Raw genomic sequence first — 15,689 nt, forward strand, 5'->3', positions numbered from 1 at the left:
GCAGCAGCAGCATTTGCACTGATATCCAATGGAGGCTAATCAGACTGAGGGGCTGGCAGGGTCGGGTGGGGAGGATTGGAGGGTGTTGGGAAGGAGTCCTTGTAGAGGGTTTATTAGAGGGTTTATGATGTGCAAAAGCCCTGAGGCCAGGTGTGTGTGGCACGTATGAGAAACATAAACAGAGCCTTTGTGTCTGGAGGGTAGAGGTGAGTAGTGAAGTGATGAGCAATGAGGCAGGAGAGGTTGGCAGGGTTAGATCATGCGGGGTCTTGTGGGCCCCAGTAAGGGTTTTTGTCATTCTCTTAAAAACTATGGGGGGGGTCTTTTGCGCTGCAGAAATGGAGTCGGAGACATTAGATATAGCTGCTTACCCCCACAACTGGTTTCTTCTGGGGACTTTGGGCCCTCAGATTTTCAGTATATACAGGAATTGGCTTTTTCTGGAAAATGTATGTGAAAGTGTGATTTTAATATCTATCACTTTTATACTTATATGAAAGTCCATGAATGAAGTTGTTTATAGTAAAAAAAAAAAAAAGAAAAGAAAAGAAGAAAAGCTATGAGGAACCAATGAAGGGATTTAAAAGGGGAAATACACCCTCAACTTTGTACGTTAAAGAGTATGGAGCAGCATCTGTTTGAGCTGGCACCCCTAGGCGTGGTCACAGATCACTCTAATACATAGATTTATTTCAAAGTAATCCAAAGGGTGTGGGGCAGGGGGAGCACAGGATGAGTACTGATGAAATAGGGACAACCTGATGTTGGTGGTTATTGTAGTTGGTGGTGATGAATACATGGGGGTCCCTCCTACAACTCTCCTCCTCTTTCGTATATATTTAGAATTTTCCATGGAGACAGACCAGTTAGGAGACTGTATTCCAGCAGAGATATGAGGTCTCAGACTTGGTGGCAGTGGTGGTGATGGAGGTTGAGGGATAGATTCACAATATATATTTCCAAGTAGAACCAACCTGGACTTGGTGATCAACTGGATGTGGGGCATAAGGTAAGAAGTGTCAAACCTGACTCTAGATTTCTGGCTTAAGCAAGCAGGATACTGCTGTGTTTTGCTGAGGCAAAACAGGGGAAAATATACTGGAAAAAGAACATATTTGAAGGAAACAATCATGAGTTCAGTCTTAAACATGTGTGAGAAACATTTAAGTGGAGATATCAAGTTACATATGAGTAAGGAGCTCAGAAGAAAGGTCCAGGCTGAAGGGATACACTTCTGAGTTATTGGCCCATGGATGGGTACAGGAGCTAGGAAGATCCCCCAGGGAAAGTGGGTACATAAAGAAGAGAAGCTATCGGGAAGGGTGCCAAGACCAATTCAACGGGGGACAGAATAGTCTTTTCAACAAATGGTGCAGGGACAACTAGATATCCACATGCAAAAGAATTAAGTTGGATCCCTATCTCACACCATGTACCAAAAATAACTCAAAAATGTGAGAGCTAAGACTCTTAGAAGAAATCATATGTGTAAATCTTTGTTTGATTAGGCAATGGTCTCTTAAGCTATGACACCAAAAGCACAAGAAACAGAAGAAAAAATAGATAAATCGAACTTCATCAAAATTAGAAACGTTTGTGCTGCTAATGATATTGAGAAGGTGAAAAGGAAACTCAGAATGAGAGAAAATATTTGTAAATCATGCATCTGATAAGGGACTAGTATCTAGAATATATTAAAAACTCTTATGACCTTGCAGATGTCATACTAAGTGAAAAAAGCCAGTCACAAAAATATAAATGCTGTATGACTCCACCTATGTGAAGTACCTGGAGTAGTCAGATTCATAGAAACAGAAAGTAGAATGGTGGTTGCCAGGGGCTGGAGGAGGGGGGTGGAATGGAGAGTTATTTAACGGGTATAGAGTTTCAGTTTTGCAAGGTGAAAAAGTTCTGGAGACTGGTTGCACAACAATATGAATACGTATATTTAACATTAGTGAATTGTACAAATGAACTTAGAAATGGTTAAGATGGTAAATTTCATGTTATGTTTTTCTTAACCACAATTAAAATCTTTTTAAAGAACTCAAAACTGAAAAATAAAAAGACAAATAATCCAACTAAAAATGGGCAAATGTTTAAATAAACATTTTTCCAATGAAGATATCAGATGACCAATAAGTACACAAAAAGATGCTCAACATCATTAGTCATCAGGGAAATACAAATCAAAACCACAATGTGATACCACTTCACACCCCTGAGAGACTGTAATTCATATCAGGTGTTGGTGAGGATAAGGAGAAACTGCAGCCCTCACACATTGCTGGTGGGATTGTAAATTGGTGCAACTGCTTTGGAAAACAGTTTTGTGGTTACTCAAATGGTAAAATGTTTACTATATGACCCAGCAATTCTACTCCTAGGTACATATACCCAAGAAAACTGAAAATATATGTACACACAAAATCTTGTACAAGAATGCTCATAGCAAAGGGAACCCTCCTACACTGTTGATGGGAATGTAAACTGGTACAGCCACTATGAAAAACAGTATGGAGGTTCCTCAAAAAACTAAAAATAGAATTCCCATATGATCCAGCAATCCCACTCCTGGGCATATATTCAGACAAAACTACAATTCAAAAAGACACATGCGGGGGCTTCCCTGGTGGCTCAGTGGTTAAGAATCTGCCTGCCAATGCAAGGGACATGGGTTCAAGCCCTGGCCTGGGAAGATCCCACATGCCGTGAAGCAACTAAGCCCGTGTGCCACAACTACTGAGCCTGAGCTCTAGAGCCCGCAAGCCACAACTACTGAGCCCATGTGCCACAACTACTGAAGCCTGCGCATGTAGAGCCCGTGCTCCACAACGAGAAGCCACGCAACGAAGAGTAGCCCCCACTCACCACAACTAAAGAAAGCTTGTACACAGCAACGAAGACCCAACACAGCCAAAATTAAATAAATAAATTTATTTTTTAAAAAGACACATGCGCCCCTATGTTCATAGCAGCACTATTTATAATAGCCAAGACATGGAAACAAGCTAAATGTCCATCAACAGATGAATGGGTAAAGATGTGGTACATATACACAATGGAATATTACTCAGCCATAAAAAAGAATGAAATAATACCATTTGCAGTAATGTGGATGGACCTAGAGATTATCATACTAAGTGAAATCAGAAATAGAAAGACAAGTACCGTATGATATCACTCATATGTGCAGTCTAAAATATGACACAAATGAACTTCTCTGTGAGACAGACTCACAGACACAGAGAATAGACCTGTGATTGCTAAGGGGGAGGGGGGTGGAGGAGGGATGGATTGGGAGTTTGGGATTAGCAGATGCAAACTATTATATATAGAATGGATAAACAACAAGGTCCTACTGTAGAGCACAGGGAGCTATATTCAATATCCTGTGACAAAACATAACGGAAAAGAATATTAAAAAGAATGTATATGTATGTATAACTGAACCACTTTGCTGTACAGCAGAAATTAACACAACATTGTAAATCAACTATACTTCAATTTTTTTAAGTTTTTTTAAAAAGGAATGCTCATAGCATTATGATCATTATTACCATAATAGCCAGAAAATGGAAACAACCCAAATGCCCAACTGATGAATGGATAAGCAAAATGTGGTATACCCATACAGTGGAACATAATTCAGCCATACAAAGGAATGAAGTACTGATACATATTACAACATGAATGGACCTTAAAAACATTATGCTAAATGAAAAGCCAGTTACAAAAGACCACATATCGTATGATTCCACGTACAGGAAATGTCCAGTACTGGCAAATCCACAGAGACAGAAAGTAGATTAGTAGTTGCCAGGGGTTGGAGGGAAGGGGAAATGGGAAGTGACTAATGCACATAGGGTTTCTTTTGAAGGTGATGAAACTGTTCCAGAATTAGTGATGATGGTTGCACAACTTTGTGAATACAGTAAAAGCCACTGAACGGCACACTTTAAAAGGATGAATTTTATGGTGTGTGAATTATATCTCCACTAGGAGGATGGGGAAGAGGGAGGGGAAGGAGAGTAGCCTGGGACCTCAAGAACTACAGCACCTAAAGACTGTGTGGGGCTTCCCTGGTGGCGCAGTGGTTGAGAGTCCGCCTGCCGATGCAGGGGACACGGGTTCGTGCCCCGGTCCGGGAAGATCCCACATGCCGCAGAGCAGCTGGGCCCATGAGCCATGGCCGCTGAGCCTGCGCGTCCGGAGCCTGTGCTCCGCAATGGGAGAGGCCACAACAGTGAGAGGCCCGCATACCGCAAAAAAAAAAAAAAAAAAAAAGAAACAACCAGGTGTATAGGTTGTCATGGAAGCCGAAAGAGTATTTCAAAAAGGAAGAATGGGAGAGCAGTGAAGTTTGCTGAGAGACCAAACAGCGGGAGGACTGAAAGGCAGTCTAAGTAACTTTAGCAACAAGGAGGGGATCTGCAGCTTTAGCCAGGACCGTTTTGGTGCCCTAGTGGGGGTCTAAATCCAGACTCGGGTGCTAAAGGCCTGTCCCTCCTCCCTCTCTCCCACGCTGCTGACTGCATCCCAGGGACGGACAGTGAGGACAGTCCTCTGAGCACAAGTGAGGATGCTGCTCAGCACAGCCGGCAGCCCAGGCCACCGGCCAGCTCAGCGCCCCACCAACCTCGGATCCTGCCTTCCTCCCAGTGAAAGACCAAGGAGATTCTGGGGGATGGGACTGTACCTCCCTCTCCTGATTCCCTGAGCGGGATGTCCACAGTCGGGAAGGGAGTGGGTGCTGCCCTTGCCCGCAGCTTCCCCGCCTGGTCCAGCCTTCCCCAGCCATCCTCACCTGACGTTCCTCACCCCTGGCGCATCTCTGCCGCAGCCCGCGAACCACAAGTCCATTTTCTGCGCCAGCCCTTGGAAGGGCTGGAGAGCCCAGCGCCACCCGGCGCCGAGAAGGCAGCCACACCCAGAATTCCAGCACCGCAGGGCCCCGCGCCAGCCCGCCCGGCCCTGCCCTGCTCACCCCTTGGCGGGGGCCGATGGGTCTGTAGGCGGAAGAGCAAAAGCTTGCGTAGACTGGAGCGCTATTGGAAAAACAGCAACCATGCCGGCACCTCTGCTTCCTGGAAAGGGAGCCCGCACCCCTTCTGGGACCCAAACCTGGTAGTTGGCCCGGATTTGGGACGTCCCAGGAGGGTCCAGCTCCGCGCCCTGCCACAGGCTTCTGCTAACCGGGCTCCCCCAAGCCGTGCTCGTCTAAAGGTTCTGATTCCCGGGTGATGACCTACTCTTAAAGAGCTTACTGGGTCCTGGTACCTCTCCCTCCAGGGAGAACCCCAGATTGTCCAACTGGTGGAAACCCCCTAGGAATGCCTGCTCTCGCCACTGTTATTCAACATTGTTCTGGAAGTTCTAGCCACTGCACAAAAGAACGAAAAAGAAATCCAAGGTTCATACATTACTGGGGCTGGCCAAATAGTTCGTTCGGGTTTCCTACCATCCTACCAAAAAACCTGAACTTTTTGGCCACCCCAATAAAAAGCAATGATTATTGTTTGAAAGATGGTAACATAAACTAACTAGAGGATATGTCATCAACTGGAAAAATCATAAGAAAGTGGCCCAGATATTCTTATATTTGGGCCATGGGCTAGGCAGAGCTGTGATAAGGATAGACACACAATACACTCTCATGGAGTTAATTGTTATTCTAGTGGTTACAAGATCAATATAAAAATCAATCGTTCCTCAGTAGACCTGCAATAAACAGTTATAAAATATATTTGGGGAAATGATTCTATTCATATGGCAATACATATAAGTTACCCAAGAATAAACTTTTAAAATGTAGAGAAATTTATGAGAAGAAAATCACAGACATTTTTAAAATGACACGAAAGAACACTTGAATAAATGGAGAGATAAACTCTGCTCCTGAGTGGGAAGATTGAAAGTTTTAAAGAAGCGAATTTATCCCAAATTTCATGCAAGGGCTTTGCCCTACCAGATGTCAGAATAAACTACAAAGCTGGAGCAATTAAAATACTTACTAGTTTAGGAAAAAAATGAATAGATCAATAGAACATAAGGGGAGTCCAGAAGATGATCTATGGGTATCTGAGAATTTAGTATATAAGAAAGAAGCTGTTTCAAATAAGTAAGGAAAGAACAGATTGTCCAATAAATGTTCTTGGGGCAACTGGCTACCTCACACCATTCACAAAAATAAATCCCAGGTAGATTAAACATCCAAATATTTTCTAAATCAATAAAAAACTAAAATAAAATAGAAGAGAATATTAACATAACAAGAAAGGTCTTCCTAAGCAAGATATAAAACCCAGAACACATAAAAGATTTAATTGCATAAAAATTAAAACCCTTTGTACATCAAAATTTAAACTGGCAGGGGGCTTCCCTGGTGGTCCAGTGGTTAAGACTCTGCACTTCCACTGCAGGGGCATAGGTTCCATCCCTGGTCAGGGAACTAAGATCCCACATACCGCAATTTGGTCTAAATAAATAAATAAATAAATAATTTAAAGGTGATGTAAACAACAAAGGATTGGTGTTTTTAAATGATAATGACTCATCCAAGTCAGAAAGAAAAAGGTAAACAATCTAATAGAAAAGTGGGTAAAGGGGCTTCCCTGGTGGCGCAGTGGTTGTGAGTCTGCCTGCCGATGCAGGGGACACGGGTTCGTGCCCGATGCAGGGGACACGGGTTCGTGCCCCGGTCTGGGAGGATCCCACATGCCGCGGAGCGGCTGGGCCCGTGAGCCATGGCTGCTGAGCGGGCGCGTCCGGAGCCTGTGCTCCGCAGTGGGAGAGGCCACAACAGTGAGAGGCCCGCATATCACAAAAAAAAAAAAAAAAAAAAAAAGTGGGTAAAGAATATGAAAAGGCAAGTCACAAAAAAAGAAATATCTCTATTACCTATCTTACTGGTAAACACTAAAAAAATTATAGTGCTCAATATTACAGGATGTGGAAAGGATGTGGAAAATAAGCATTCTTATTTTCCATGAGACTTAAAACTTAGTTAACCTTTCTAACATATATCAAATTATTTAAGAAATGTAAATCCTTTGATCCTACAACTCCATTTCATGGAACTTGGTACAAGGAAATAAATGGACAAGTAGGCAAAAATTTACATTCCTTTAGTTAACAAGTATGAAGGAAAAGGTGGAAATACCAAAATAATATTTTATCAATATAACAGAGTCTTATGCAATTGACTAAAAGACTAGAGTATAGCTGCATGTGCTAATATGGAAAAAAGTCCAAAATATGTTGTTTAGTGAAAAGTACATATAAGTAACCAAGATATAACCCATTTATAAAATTAAAAGTTCTATATCAAACAACAGTGATTATATCTCAGAGAAGAATTCACTCTCAGTAGTTTCTGTTTTGTTTGAACTTATTATAACAGGGTGTAATACTTTTAAAATCAACAAAAATAATAAAGATATTTAAAAATAAAATAGAAGGGATATCTTTTTTTACTTATTAAATTTCAAAGGCTTAAAAGTTTAATAACATCTACTGTTGATCAACATGTTGCTGAATGGTCAGTCTCACACACTCCTGTGTGAGAGGGCAGTGTGTGAAAATGTACATACATTTGTATGTAGATACTCAACAGATCCACAAATTCCACTTCTAACAATTTATTCTTTGGAAATAACTGAACACAAATTTAAGTGTATAAGAATGTGCACTGTGAGGATATGGGGAGGGGGAAGGGTAAGCTGTGACAAAGTGAAAGAGCGGCATGGACATATATACACTACCAAACGTAAGGTAGATAGCTAGTGGGAAGCAGCCGCATAGCACAGGGAGATCAGCTCGGTGCTTTGTGACCGCCTGGAGGGGTGGGATAGGGAGGGTGGGAGGGAGACGCAAAAGGGAGGGGATATGGAAACATATGTATATGTATAACTGATTAAATTTGTTATAAAGCAAAAAAATAAAAAAATAAAAAAATAAAAATTAAAAAAAAAAAGATGCTTAACAGTGTTAGTCATCATGCTCAGCATAAAAAAAAAAAAAAAAAAAAAGAATGCACTGAAGTGTAGTTCACTACACTTGTAAAAGAGGGAAAAAAACAATAGGGCATGAACAAATTATGGTTTATTCAAAGAATGAAAGGCTATGTAACTATTAAAATGATATTTATCATTAATTATTAAAACTTATTAAAAATAAGTCTACCACAAAGGATAGCATTATAGAACATTGGAAAAAACATTATATAGAACAGCATATATTATAAAATATATTGGGAAGGATGCTCACCAAAATTCTAACATTATTTTCCTCCTTGAGTTGGGATTGTAGGTGTTTCTTTTCTTCTTTATAATTTACTGTAGTATACTTTGCCTAATTTTTTTTTTTTTTTTTCCTTTTTGCAGTACGCAGCCCTCTCACCGCTGTGGCCTCTCCCGTTGCAGAGCACAGGCTCTGGACGTGCAGGCTCAGTGGCCATGGCTCACGGGCCCAGCCGCTCCGCAGCATGTGGGATCTGCCCAGACGGGGGCACGAACCCATGTCCCCTGCATCGGCAGGCAGACTCTCAACCACTGCGCCACCAGGGAAGCCCTACTTGGCCTAAATTTTATGATCACAATAAACTATCTTCATTTGGTGAAAGAATGAAAAAAAAAGGAGAAAAACACAGAAAGAAAAAAACTTGTTCCAAAGGCACAGCAATGTTAATAGACACTTCTTAAATTCCAAATTTCTAAAACATGCTTCTTACATGAAAACCCTCAGAATCCAACAGAAAAAGAAACCTTGATTTTAAAAATGAACTTTGCCAAATTCCCACATGTGATAAAACTGTACAAAAAACACACACACACACAAATGAATGCATGTAAACCTGGTGAAAGCTGAATAAGGTCAAAGGGATTATATCAATGTCAATTTTCTGGTTGTGCCATTGTTGTGCAGGATATTACCACTGGGGAAAATGTACACGAGATCTTTGTATTATTTCACACAATTGCATGTGAATCTACAATTATCTAAAGATTAAAAAGTTTATTTTTAAAAAATGAACTTTGCACCTTGAATAGTAAAAAAAAAAAAGACCAAGCTTTTCTTACAGCTGGGTCTGAATCATCAGAGACCTGGTCTCAGATTCTCAAAGCTGGAGGAACTGCAGGGAAACTCATCTTTGGTGAGCATCTACTGTGTACCAGGCCATTACACAGCCTGAGAATCTTCGAAGTAGGCCAGATGCAACTCTGTTTTATAGAGAAGAGAGGGAGGCTCAGAGCCAGTAGTAACTCAGCAGTAACTTGTGGAGTAGGGATTTGAATCCAGGTCTTTCTGAAAGCTCAGGCTCTTCCTATTATTATATCACAGTAACTACGTAACCGAGAATGACTTAAAAGGGGGGAAGAAAACAACCTTACTCAGTGTTATCCACATCAAGGAACTTAGTGTAAGGAAGTAAATATTCAAGTGGGTGAAAAAAGGGAAAAGTTGCAATTAGGCACAAGACATTTCAAAACGTGCGCCTACATGTAACTGTGATCTATAAGGTATGGCACTGAAGTTCTGATTATTAGAAAGTTCTTTCCAACACCCAAATGGACCTCTCTCTATCTACTGATCCTTCACCAAAGAACAAACTTTTGACATCATGTTCCTTTCTTGATAAAACCAGATCTTCACTGCTGGTGTGACCAGTGCAGAGTCTCTGCAATGACTACTCCTAACCTCTCTTCTCCTGGGCCTGATACTGCAAGACCCATTAGCTTTCCCATTTGCTGCTCTTACATGGGGCCAACAGGTTATTTCCAGTCCTCCCAAGTCTTCCTCCATCATTATGGACCCCAGGTGACAGTCTAATGGACCGTGGAATCCAGGCAAGGGTTGCAGGGAAGGTCTGTGAACTCCTGGAATTTTGGGCAAAACTGTTGTGTCTGAACAAAGGAACATGTCTCTGGAAAGAGAATATTTCACTTTCATTAGATTTTTTTTTTTTTAATGGGCATGACTGTAAGACTTTATTTACAAAAACAGACAATGGGCAGGATTTGGCCTGCTGACCATAGTTTGCCAATTCCTGCGGGCTTCAATTCTCATAATGTAAAATGAAAGAGAGAGAGAGAGAGAGATTATTAAAACAACTGCCAAGTATAATTTAAAGTTTCTTCATGGATACATGTATATGTATGGCTGAGTCACTTTGCTGTGCTATATTTTTAATATAGCCTATGACTCCCAAAATGATAGGAAATACAACTTTAATTTGATCAGCAATCAAGTGGGTTTAAAAGATAAACTTCAAAACTGATTACTTTAAAAAAAATAAATACTCAGCTAACAATGAACACCCCTGGTGCTTAGATTATGGTCATGCAATTTCCCAAAAGGGAACCAGTGTTCCTTAGAGAAATGGCTGATTCCAGATTTTGGGGCAGGAAATACACAAATGGGCCTAAAATATCTAATCATACCAAAAAGCAAGGAAGCCATCAAAGACTGTGGTGATGGCACAAGTATTCAGGAGCCAACCTGAAGATAGGGCCAGATGGGACAATTTGAGCATCAATAAGAATAATCTCTACAATGAGCTAAAACACATCAAATATGTTTAAATCCATGAGATCATAATAATACCAAAATGACTCATTGGTCACCTTTGGTGATTACTAGGGACCCATCTCATTATTTTGAAAACCTGTAAATAAAAGGAAAGAGCGGGCTTCCCTGGTGGCGCAGTGGTTGAGAGTCCGCCTGCCGATGCAGGGGACACGGGTTCGTGCCCCAGTCCGGGAAGATCCCACATGCCGCGGAGCGGCTGGGCCCGTGAGCCATGGCCGCTGAGCCTGCGCGTCCAGAGCCTGTGCTCCGCAACAGGAGAGGCCACAACAGTGAGAGGCCCGCGTATGGCAAAAAAACAAACAAACAAATAAAACTAGTAAAAGGAAAGAGCTGAGGATTTATTCTGCCTTTCTAGTATTTGGGTAACCAAATAGTTGAAGAAGGGACATTTCTCTTATAGAAATATTCAAGCTAATAAATAATGAAAGAGTGATAGAATTGGAGTAATACCATTTTGCAATCCCTAATGAAATAATGGGTTTACATGAAATAATCATCAATGGCTGTTAACATGCCCCAAAGAGAAATAACCAGACCTTACGTGTTTCCTCAAGTGTTCAGTACCTCCTGAATCTGATCAATGTCTAGATCCAACTGCCAATTTATAGGAAATACAGGAGACAGAGGAATATTTTTAAACAGCACCAGCAAACTGGGCAATGGTATAGGAAAAAAAATGATTTTTTCCAACAAATAAGTTGCAAGGAAAAAAGAAGAAATGGAAGGGGAATTTATACATTACAAGAGACTACTAGAGACACAGATATATAGATTCAATGTTTCAGCCAGTTGTATAAACCTCATTTGAATCCTTATAAAAGTTTTTAAAATGGCACAAAAACATTTACTAGATGATGTGGGAACTTTGCCGACTAGCTATCTGATGATTTTAAGAAGTTATTGTTATTTTTCAGGTGTGAAAATGGTATTGTAGTTATATTTTTAAAAGACCTTATCTTTTATAGGTATACACTGAAATAGAAGTGGATGAAATAATATATCTTAGATTTGCTTCAAAATAATCCAGGAGGGAGGGAGAAGGGAGGCTCATGACTTGACAATTGTTGAAGCTGGGTGATGGGCACACGCTGCTTATTATACTACTCTTCTTGTGTGTGTGTTTGAAATTCTCCACAACGAAAAGATTTAACAATTAAATATATAAACATTTTCAACTTGTTTGGTAATCAAAGAAGCCCAGTATGAATATGAATATCGATTCTGAGGTATTGTCACTAGGTTATTTCAAAATAAAATTGTTGAATAGTCCTTCAAAATTCAAAAATTATTTAAAAAATAACATTTTGTGTGGCCCTGGTGATTATGGGCAAATTTCAAATAATTTGATTAATGTTAACATAAATTAGAAATATTTAATTTTTTTTCTTTACACGAGGGAGTGAGAAAAACATTCTTACAATCAGTCACAGCTGTTTGCTCAGGCATCCCACCCATGTTGCTGTTCTGACCCTAAGCCACCAATGACCCCAAGACACCAGTGAAATGAAATAGCAGTATGAATTTGACAATTATTTAATATACCATGAGGTGCCAGGTCAACACGTCAGAAGGAAAAGCAATTTGTGTTTGATTTAAACTAATTCTTTATATGCTTTTTAGTCCATATTTTTTTGACGGTGAAATAGATCAGGATAGCTTTATTACTTTGCCAGGCAAAGGGGGACACAGCAGGCTCCTGCCTCAAAAAACTACGTTTTCCCCTTTAGTTCATATTTTTAAAGAATAGTCCCAGCTAAAACCAACGTCCTATTTAAAAATTAACAATGTAATTTTCTAGTGGTTTTAAACATCATCTGAGGAAACTCTAACTTAGGACAAGGACTTAAAGATTGGCTCAACCTCCACAGGTTATTAAAACACTCCAGTCCTAACTTATGACCAGGCACTTGTAAACTAATGAAAATGTGTAGTTGTAGTGGGGAGAAGGGAGACACCAGCCTGCCCCGCGGAGGCTTATATTCATGGGAACAGTGCCTTCCTTCATGCTGTAGCTGGCAGGGACTCCCCGGGGAGGCAGGTACTTCTTAATTACAAAGGAAGATCCGTTCCGGGGGGCTTCTGCCCTCCCCCTCCTCCTTCCTTTCCTACGTTAGTAAACAGCAGGAGAATTAATCAAAGCTTCAAAGGTTGGTGATAACATGTGGTGACAGACTGGTGCCCTGTGGCCCAGGTGAATAGCAGCACAGTGGCCAAGACTGACTTCTTGCCAAACTTACCCTTGCATAAGAGATGGCTGCAGAATTGGGGGGAATTATTTTCACGTCTCAGGAAAGGAGAAAAGCAAATTATTTTCTGGTGTCCGGACTCAGACACTTGACACCAAAGTGGAATGCTGCATGGGTCTCGACTTCATGGGCTTTCCATAGGTAGTCATAGCAACGAAGTAATTATGTAAAGAGATAAAATACCTTCAGAAATCAAGGGGGAAACAGGCTAGTTAGCAGAGCCACTGAATGGCTGCATGGAGAAGGCCTTTAAGGAGCCTACAATCCAATCTCCTTACCTTATGATGGCAAAGCAGGCCCAGAGAGGGGACTTGTCCCAGGTCACAGCAAAATAGGAACTTCTGATGAGACAGGCTCTTCATGCTGGTCTGATAAGTATGGTATGTGGGATTCAAGGGCCAAAGCCACGACTTAACCAGGTTAAGGACTAGGGGGGGCTACCCAAGCACAGGCACCATGGAGGAGGTTGAGGGAGGCTGGCTGGCATAGCACATCTTGAGTACTGCTGACCTCAGCTTCAGGGGGTCATCCTAGGTGGATGGGTTGGCACACAGATCCTTCTGGTCTGCACTAAGGCTTTGAAGACTCGCCTAAGCTCAGAAATTTCAAAGCAACCAGTAACATCAAGGCATGGATAGGATCTGGGCTGTCCCCTCTAGGCTATTCAGAAAATTCTCCCAAAGGCAAGTCAGGAAGGAGAACTTGGATTTGGCCCCAGCAGAAATGCTCCTGGAAACTCAGGAGCAGCTTCTGTCAGCTTCTGTGCTGACATGATGCGCTCTAGATCTGCCCATTTGCCCCAGAGATGTGCACTGCTTAACTGGTCCTGTCAAACCATAACCTCAGACCTGAGAGTGTCTGTCAGCGTGGTAAGAGGACTGCGGAAGGAGCATACTGGCCCCCTCACTGCAGGATGGGAAGGACACCCTCTATGCCACCTCTCCCTGCAACCCCGTAAGTCTTCGCTCTGAAAGGAACTGGACTTCAGAGTCAGCTAGGGGGTGTACACTGGGGCAAAGGCATCACGGATTGTCAGGACATTCTCTCATTCCTTAGGAGCCGGATTCCTGCAAGGATAAGTGGGGCAAGCAAAGCAAAGAAGGGCAAATGCCAGTGGGGTAGGGCCTCACCAGCCTCTTTGAAGACAGGACAGAGGGAGCCCTTAAATATTCCACCAGTTCCATGTACTTGTGTGGACTGAGCACTGGGCTCACACCACATTCACCCTATCTGTCCCCGTGCTAGATGGCCAGCCTTCAGAGCTCAGGCTGTGGGGTTTGGGACTGGGGCAAGGGCAGGAACTTACAGCTTCATCCACTGACTCTGTCTTCCCCAAATAATCCTACCTGCAGGGCCCCAAGACTTCATGGGGCAGAGGCCACAATTCTTGGTGTCACCTGAAACATCACCTCCTGCCTGCCCTGCCTCCCTGCCCCTTGCCCAGCTGCAAGAACTTTCCTTCCTCCGAGGGTGTCTGTGGAACAGATCTCGAGGCTGAGAGACGCCCCAGCCTGCCCGACGGGCGAAGGGCCTGACGGATGGGTGCGGCCGAGTCGCCCTGGGGCAGCTCCACGCTGCCTCCCAGGCAACCGAACGCCGCTACAATTGCAGACCCGTTTGGAAGAGAGAGGCTGACCCTTTCGGGGGCCGGAAGGGAAGCGCCAGCCCTCGTGTGGGGGGCAGTCAGGATTGGGGGTCGATATGGCTGGGGAATGAATGAATGAATGAATGCCCAGCGACGGCGGCGGAGGAGAGTGATGATGGACCACGGGAGGTATCTCGAGGGGAGGAGCCCTCCACCTCCCTGATACCGCCTGGATGTCCCTCATCCTACAGGTTCGAACCCCTCGCGCGAAGCGCCTACAGCCTGACATCCTGCCCCAGCGCGAACACCTCTTAGCTCGGGAAGCGCCAGGGCCCGCGCGGCGCAGGTCTGGAGTGAAGCCCGCATTCCGGCGGGCCAGGAAGCGCCTGCCCCGCGGGTAGAACGCGCCGAGGCGCAGCGGCCTCCGGGTCCCGCCGGGCAGCGTCCCTTCGAGGTGGCCTCTGGGCCCTGGAGCCCGGTCCGCGGGTCGTAGCTCCTTACCTGCCCACCTTGGCGGCCTCGCCCGGGCTCAGAGCAGTCATCGCGGAGCCTCCAGCGAGCGCCAGGGACCGCGCCGCAGGACCGAATGCCCACTCCCGACCGCCTCGGATGACACACCCCCGACCGCCTATTGGCTGCTCGCGCGGGACGGGCACAGCCCATTGGTTGTTCCTCCCTCTCTCCAGATCCAGGTGGGGCCCCAAGCTCTGTTCGGATCCTACCCCGGAGGACGGCCTGGGTCTGCACCCTCTGCTCTTCCCAGCGAGGGGCTTCGGTGCCTGCTCCAGGTTCTCCCTCTTTAGCCATTTAGTCTCGGAGCCCGAAGCCCTTTGCAGAAACCCATTCCTCCCAAAACCTCCCAACGCTAAGCTTCAAGGCAGTTTCAATTTCTATCCACACCAGAGAAGTGAGGACACAAGTAGGGAACACTAGTGGGGATTTTGAACAACTCCGGCGCTGGAATGATTTCATGTGCTTTCCCCAGAGTTGGGGACTTTTCAGTGCCTCCCCAGGCAAAAATCTTTTGGAGGTGTCTGGAAAGGGACTGCAGATGGCCAGAAATCGAGTAGGAAAGCACAGGCAGAAGAGCTCAGTGTGACAATGAACCTGGGCTGTGGGCTCCTTCCCTCTTATCCCCACCAGGAAAGGCTTGGTCCTTCAGAGTGGTCAGGAGAGAGGCAAGGTGCCAGATTTAGTTCCCTTCCCAACCCTCCCCCCCTTCCTTGAGCCTGCTGTATCATAGCGGGAGGGCATTGGAAAACAGAAGG

At 43.8% G+C, this 15,689-nt stretch overlaps 1 protein-coding gene across 3 annotated transcripts in view; it reads right to left on the reverse strand.

Annotated features, from left to right (window-relative positions):
- Positions 1 to 14,978, reverse strand: part of GRAMD2A (GRAM domain containing 2A) — a 35,947-nt gene extending 20,969 nt beyond the window's left edge. Inside the window, exon 1 of one of the 3 annotated variants that reach the window (XM_082618518.1) lies at positions 14,923 to 14,978. In XM_082618518.1, the coding sequence (XP_082474644.1) occupies positions 14,923 to 14,963 (41 nt within the window). In that variant the 5' untranslated portion in view covers positions 14,964 to 14,978. Of the gene's footprint in view, positions 1 to 4,807; positions 4,945 to 14,922 lie in introns of those variants that run through there. The other 2 variants (XM_082618517.1, XM_082618519.1) reach the window with 2 other exon arrangements.
- Between the last annotated feature and the right edge of the window lie 711 nt (positions 14,979 to 15,689).

This window comes from Mesoplodon mirus, assembly GCF_964341445.2.
Source record: "Mesoplodon mirus genome assembly, chromosome: 4".
NCBI classification, from domain to species: Eukaryota; Metazoa; Chordata; class Mammalia; order Artiodactyla; family Ziphiidae; genus Mesoplodon; species Mesoplodon mirus.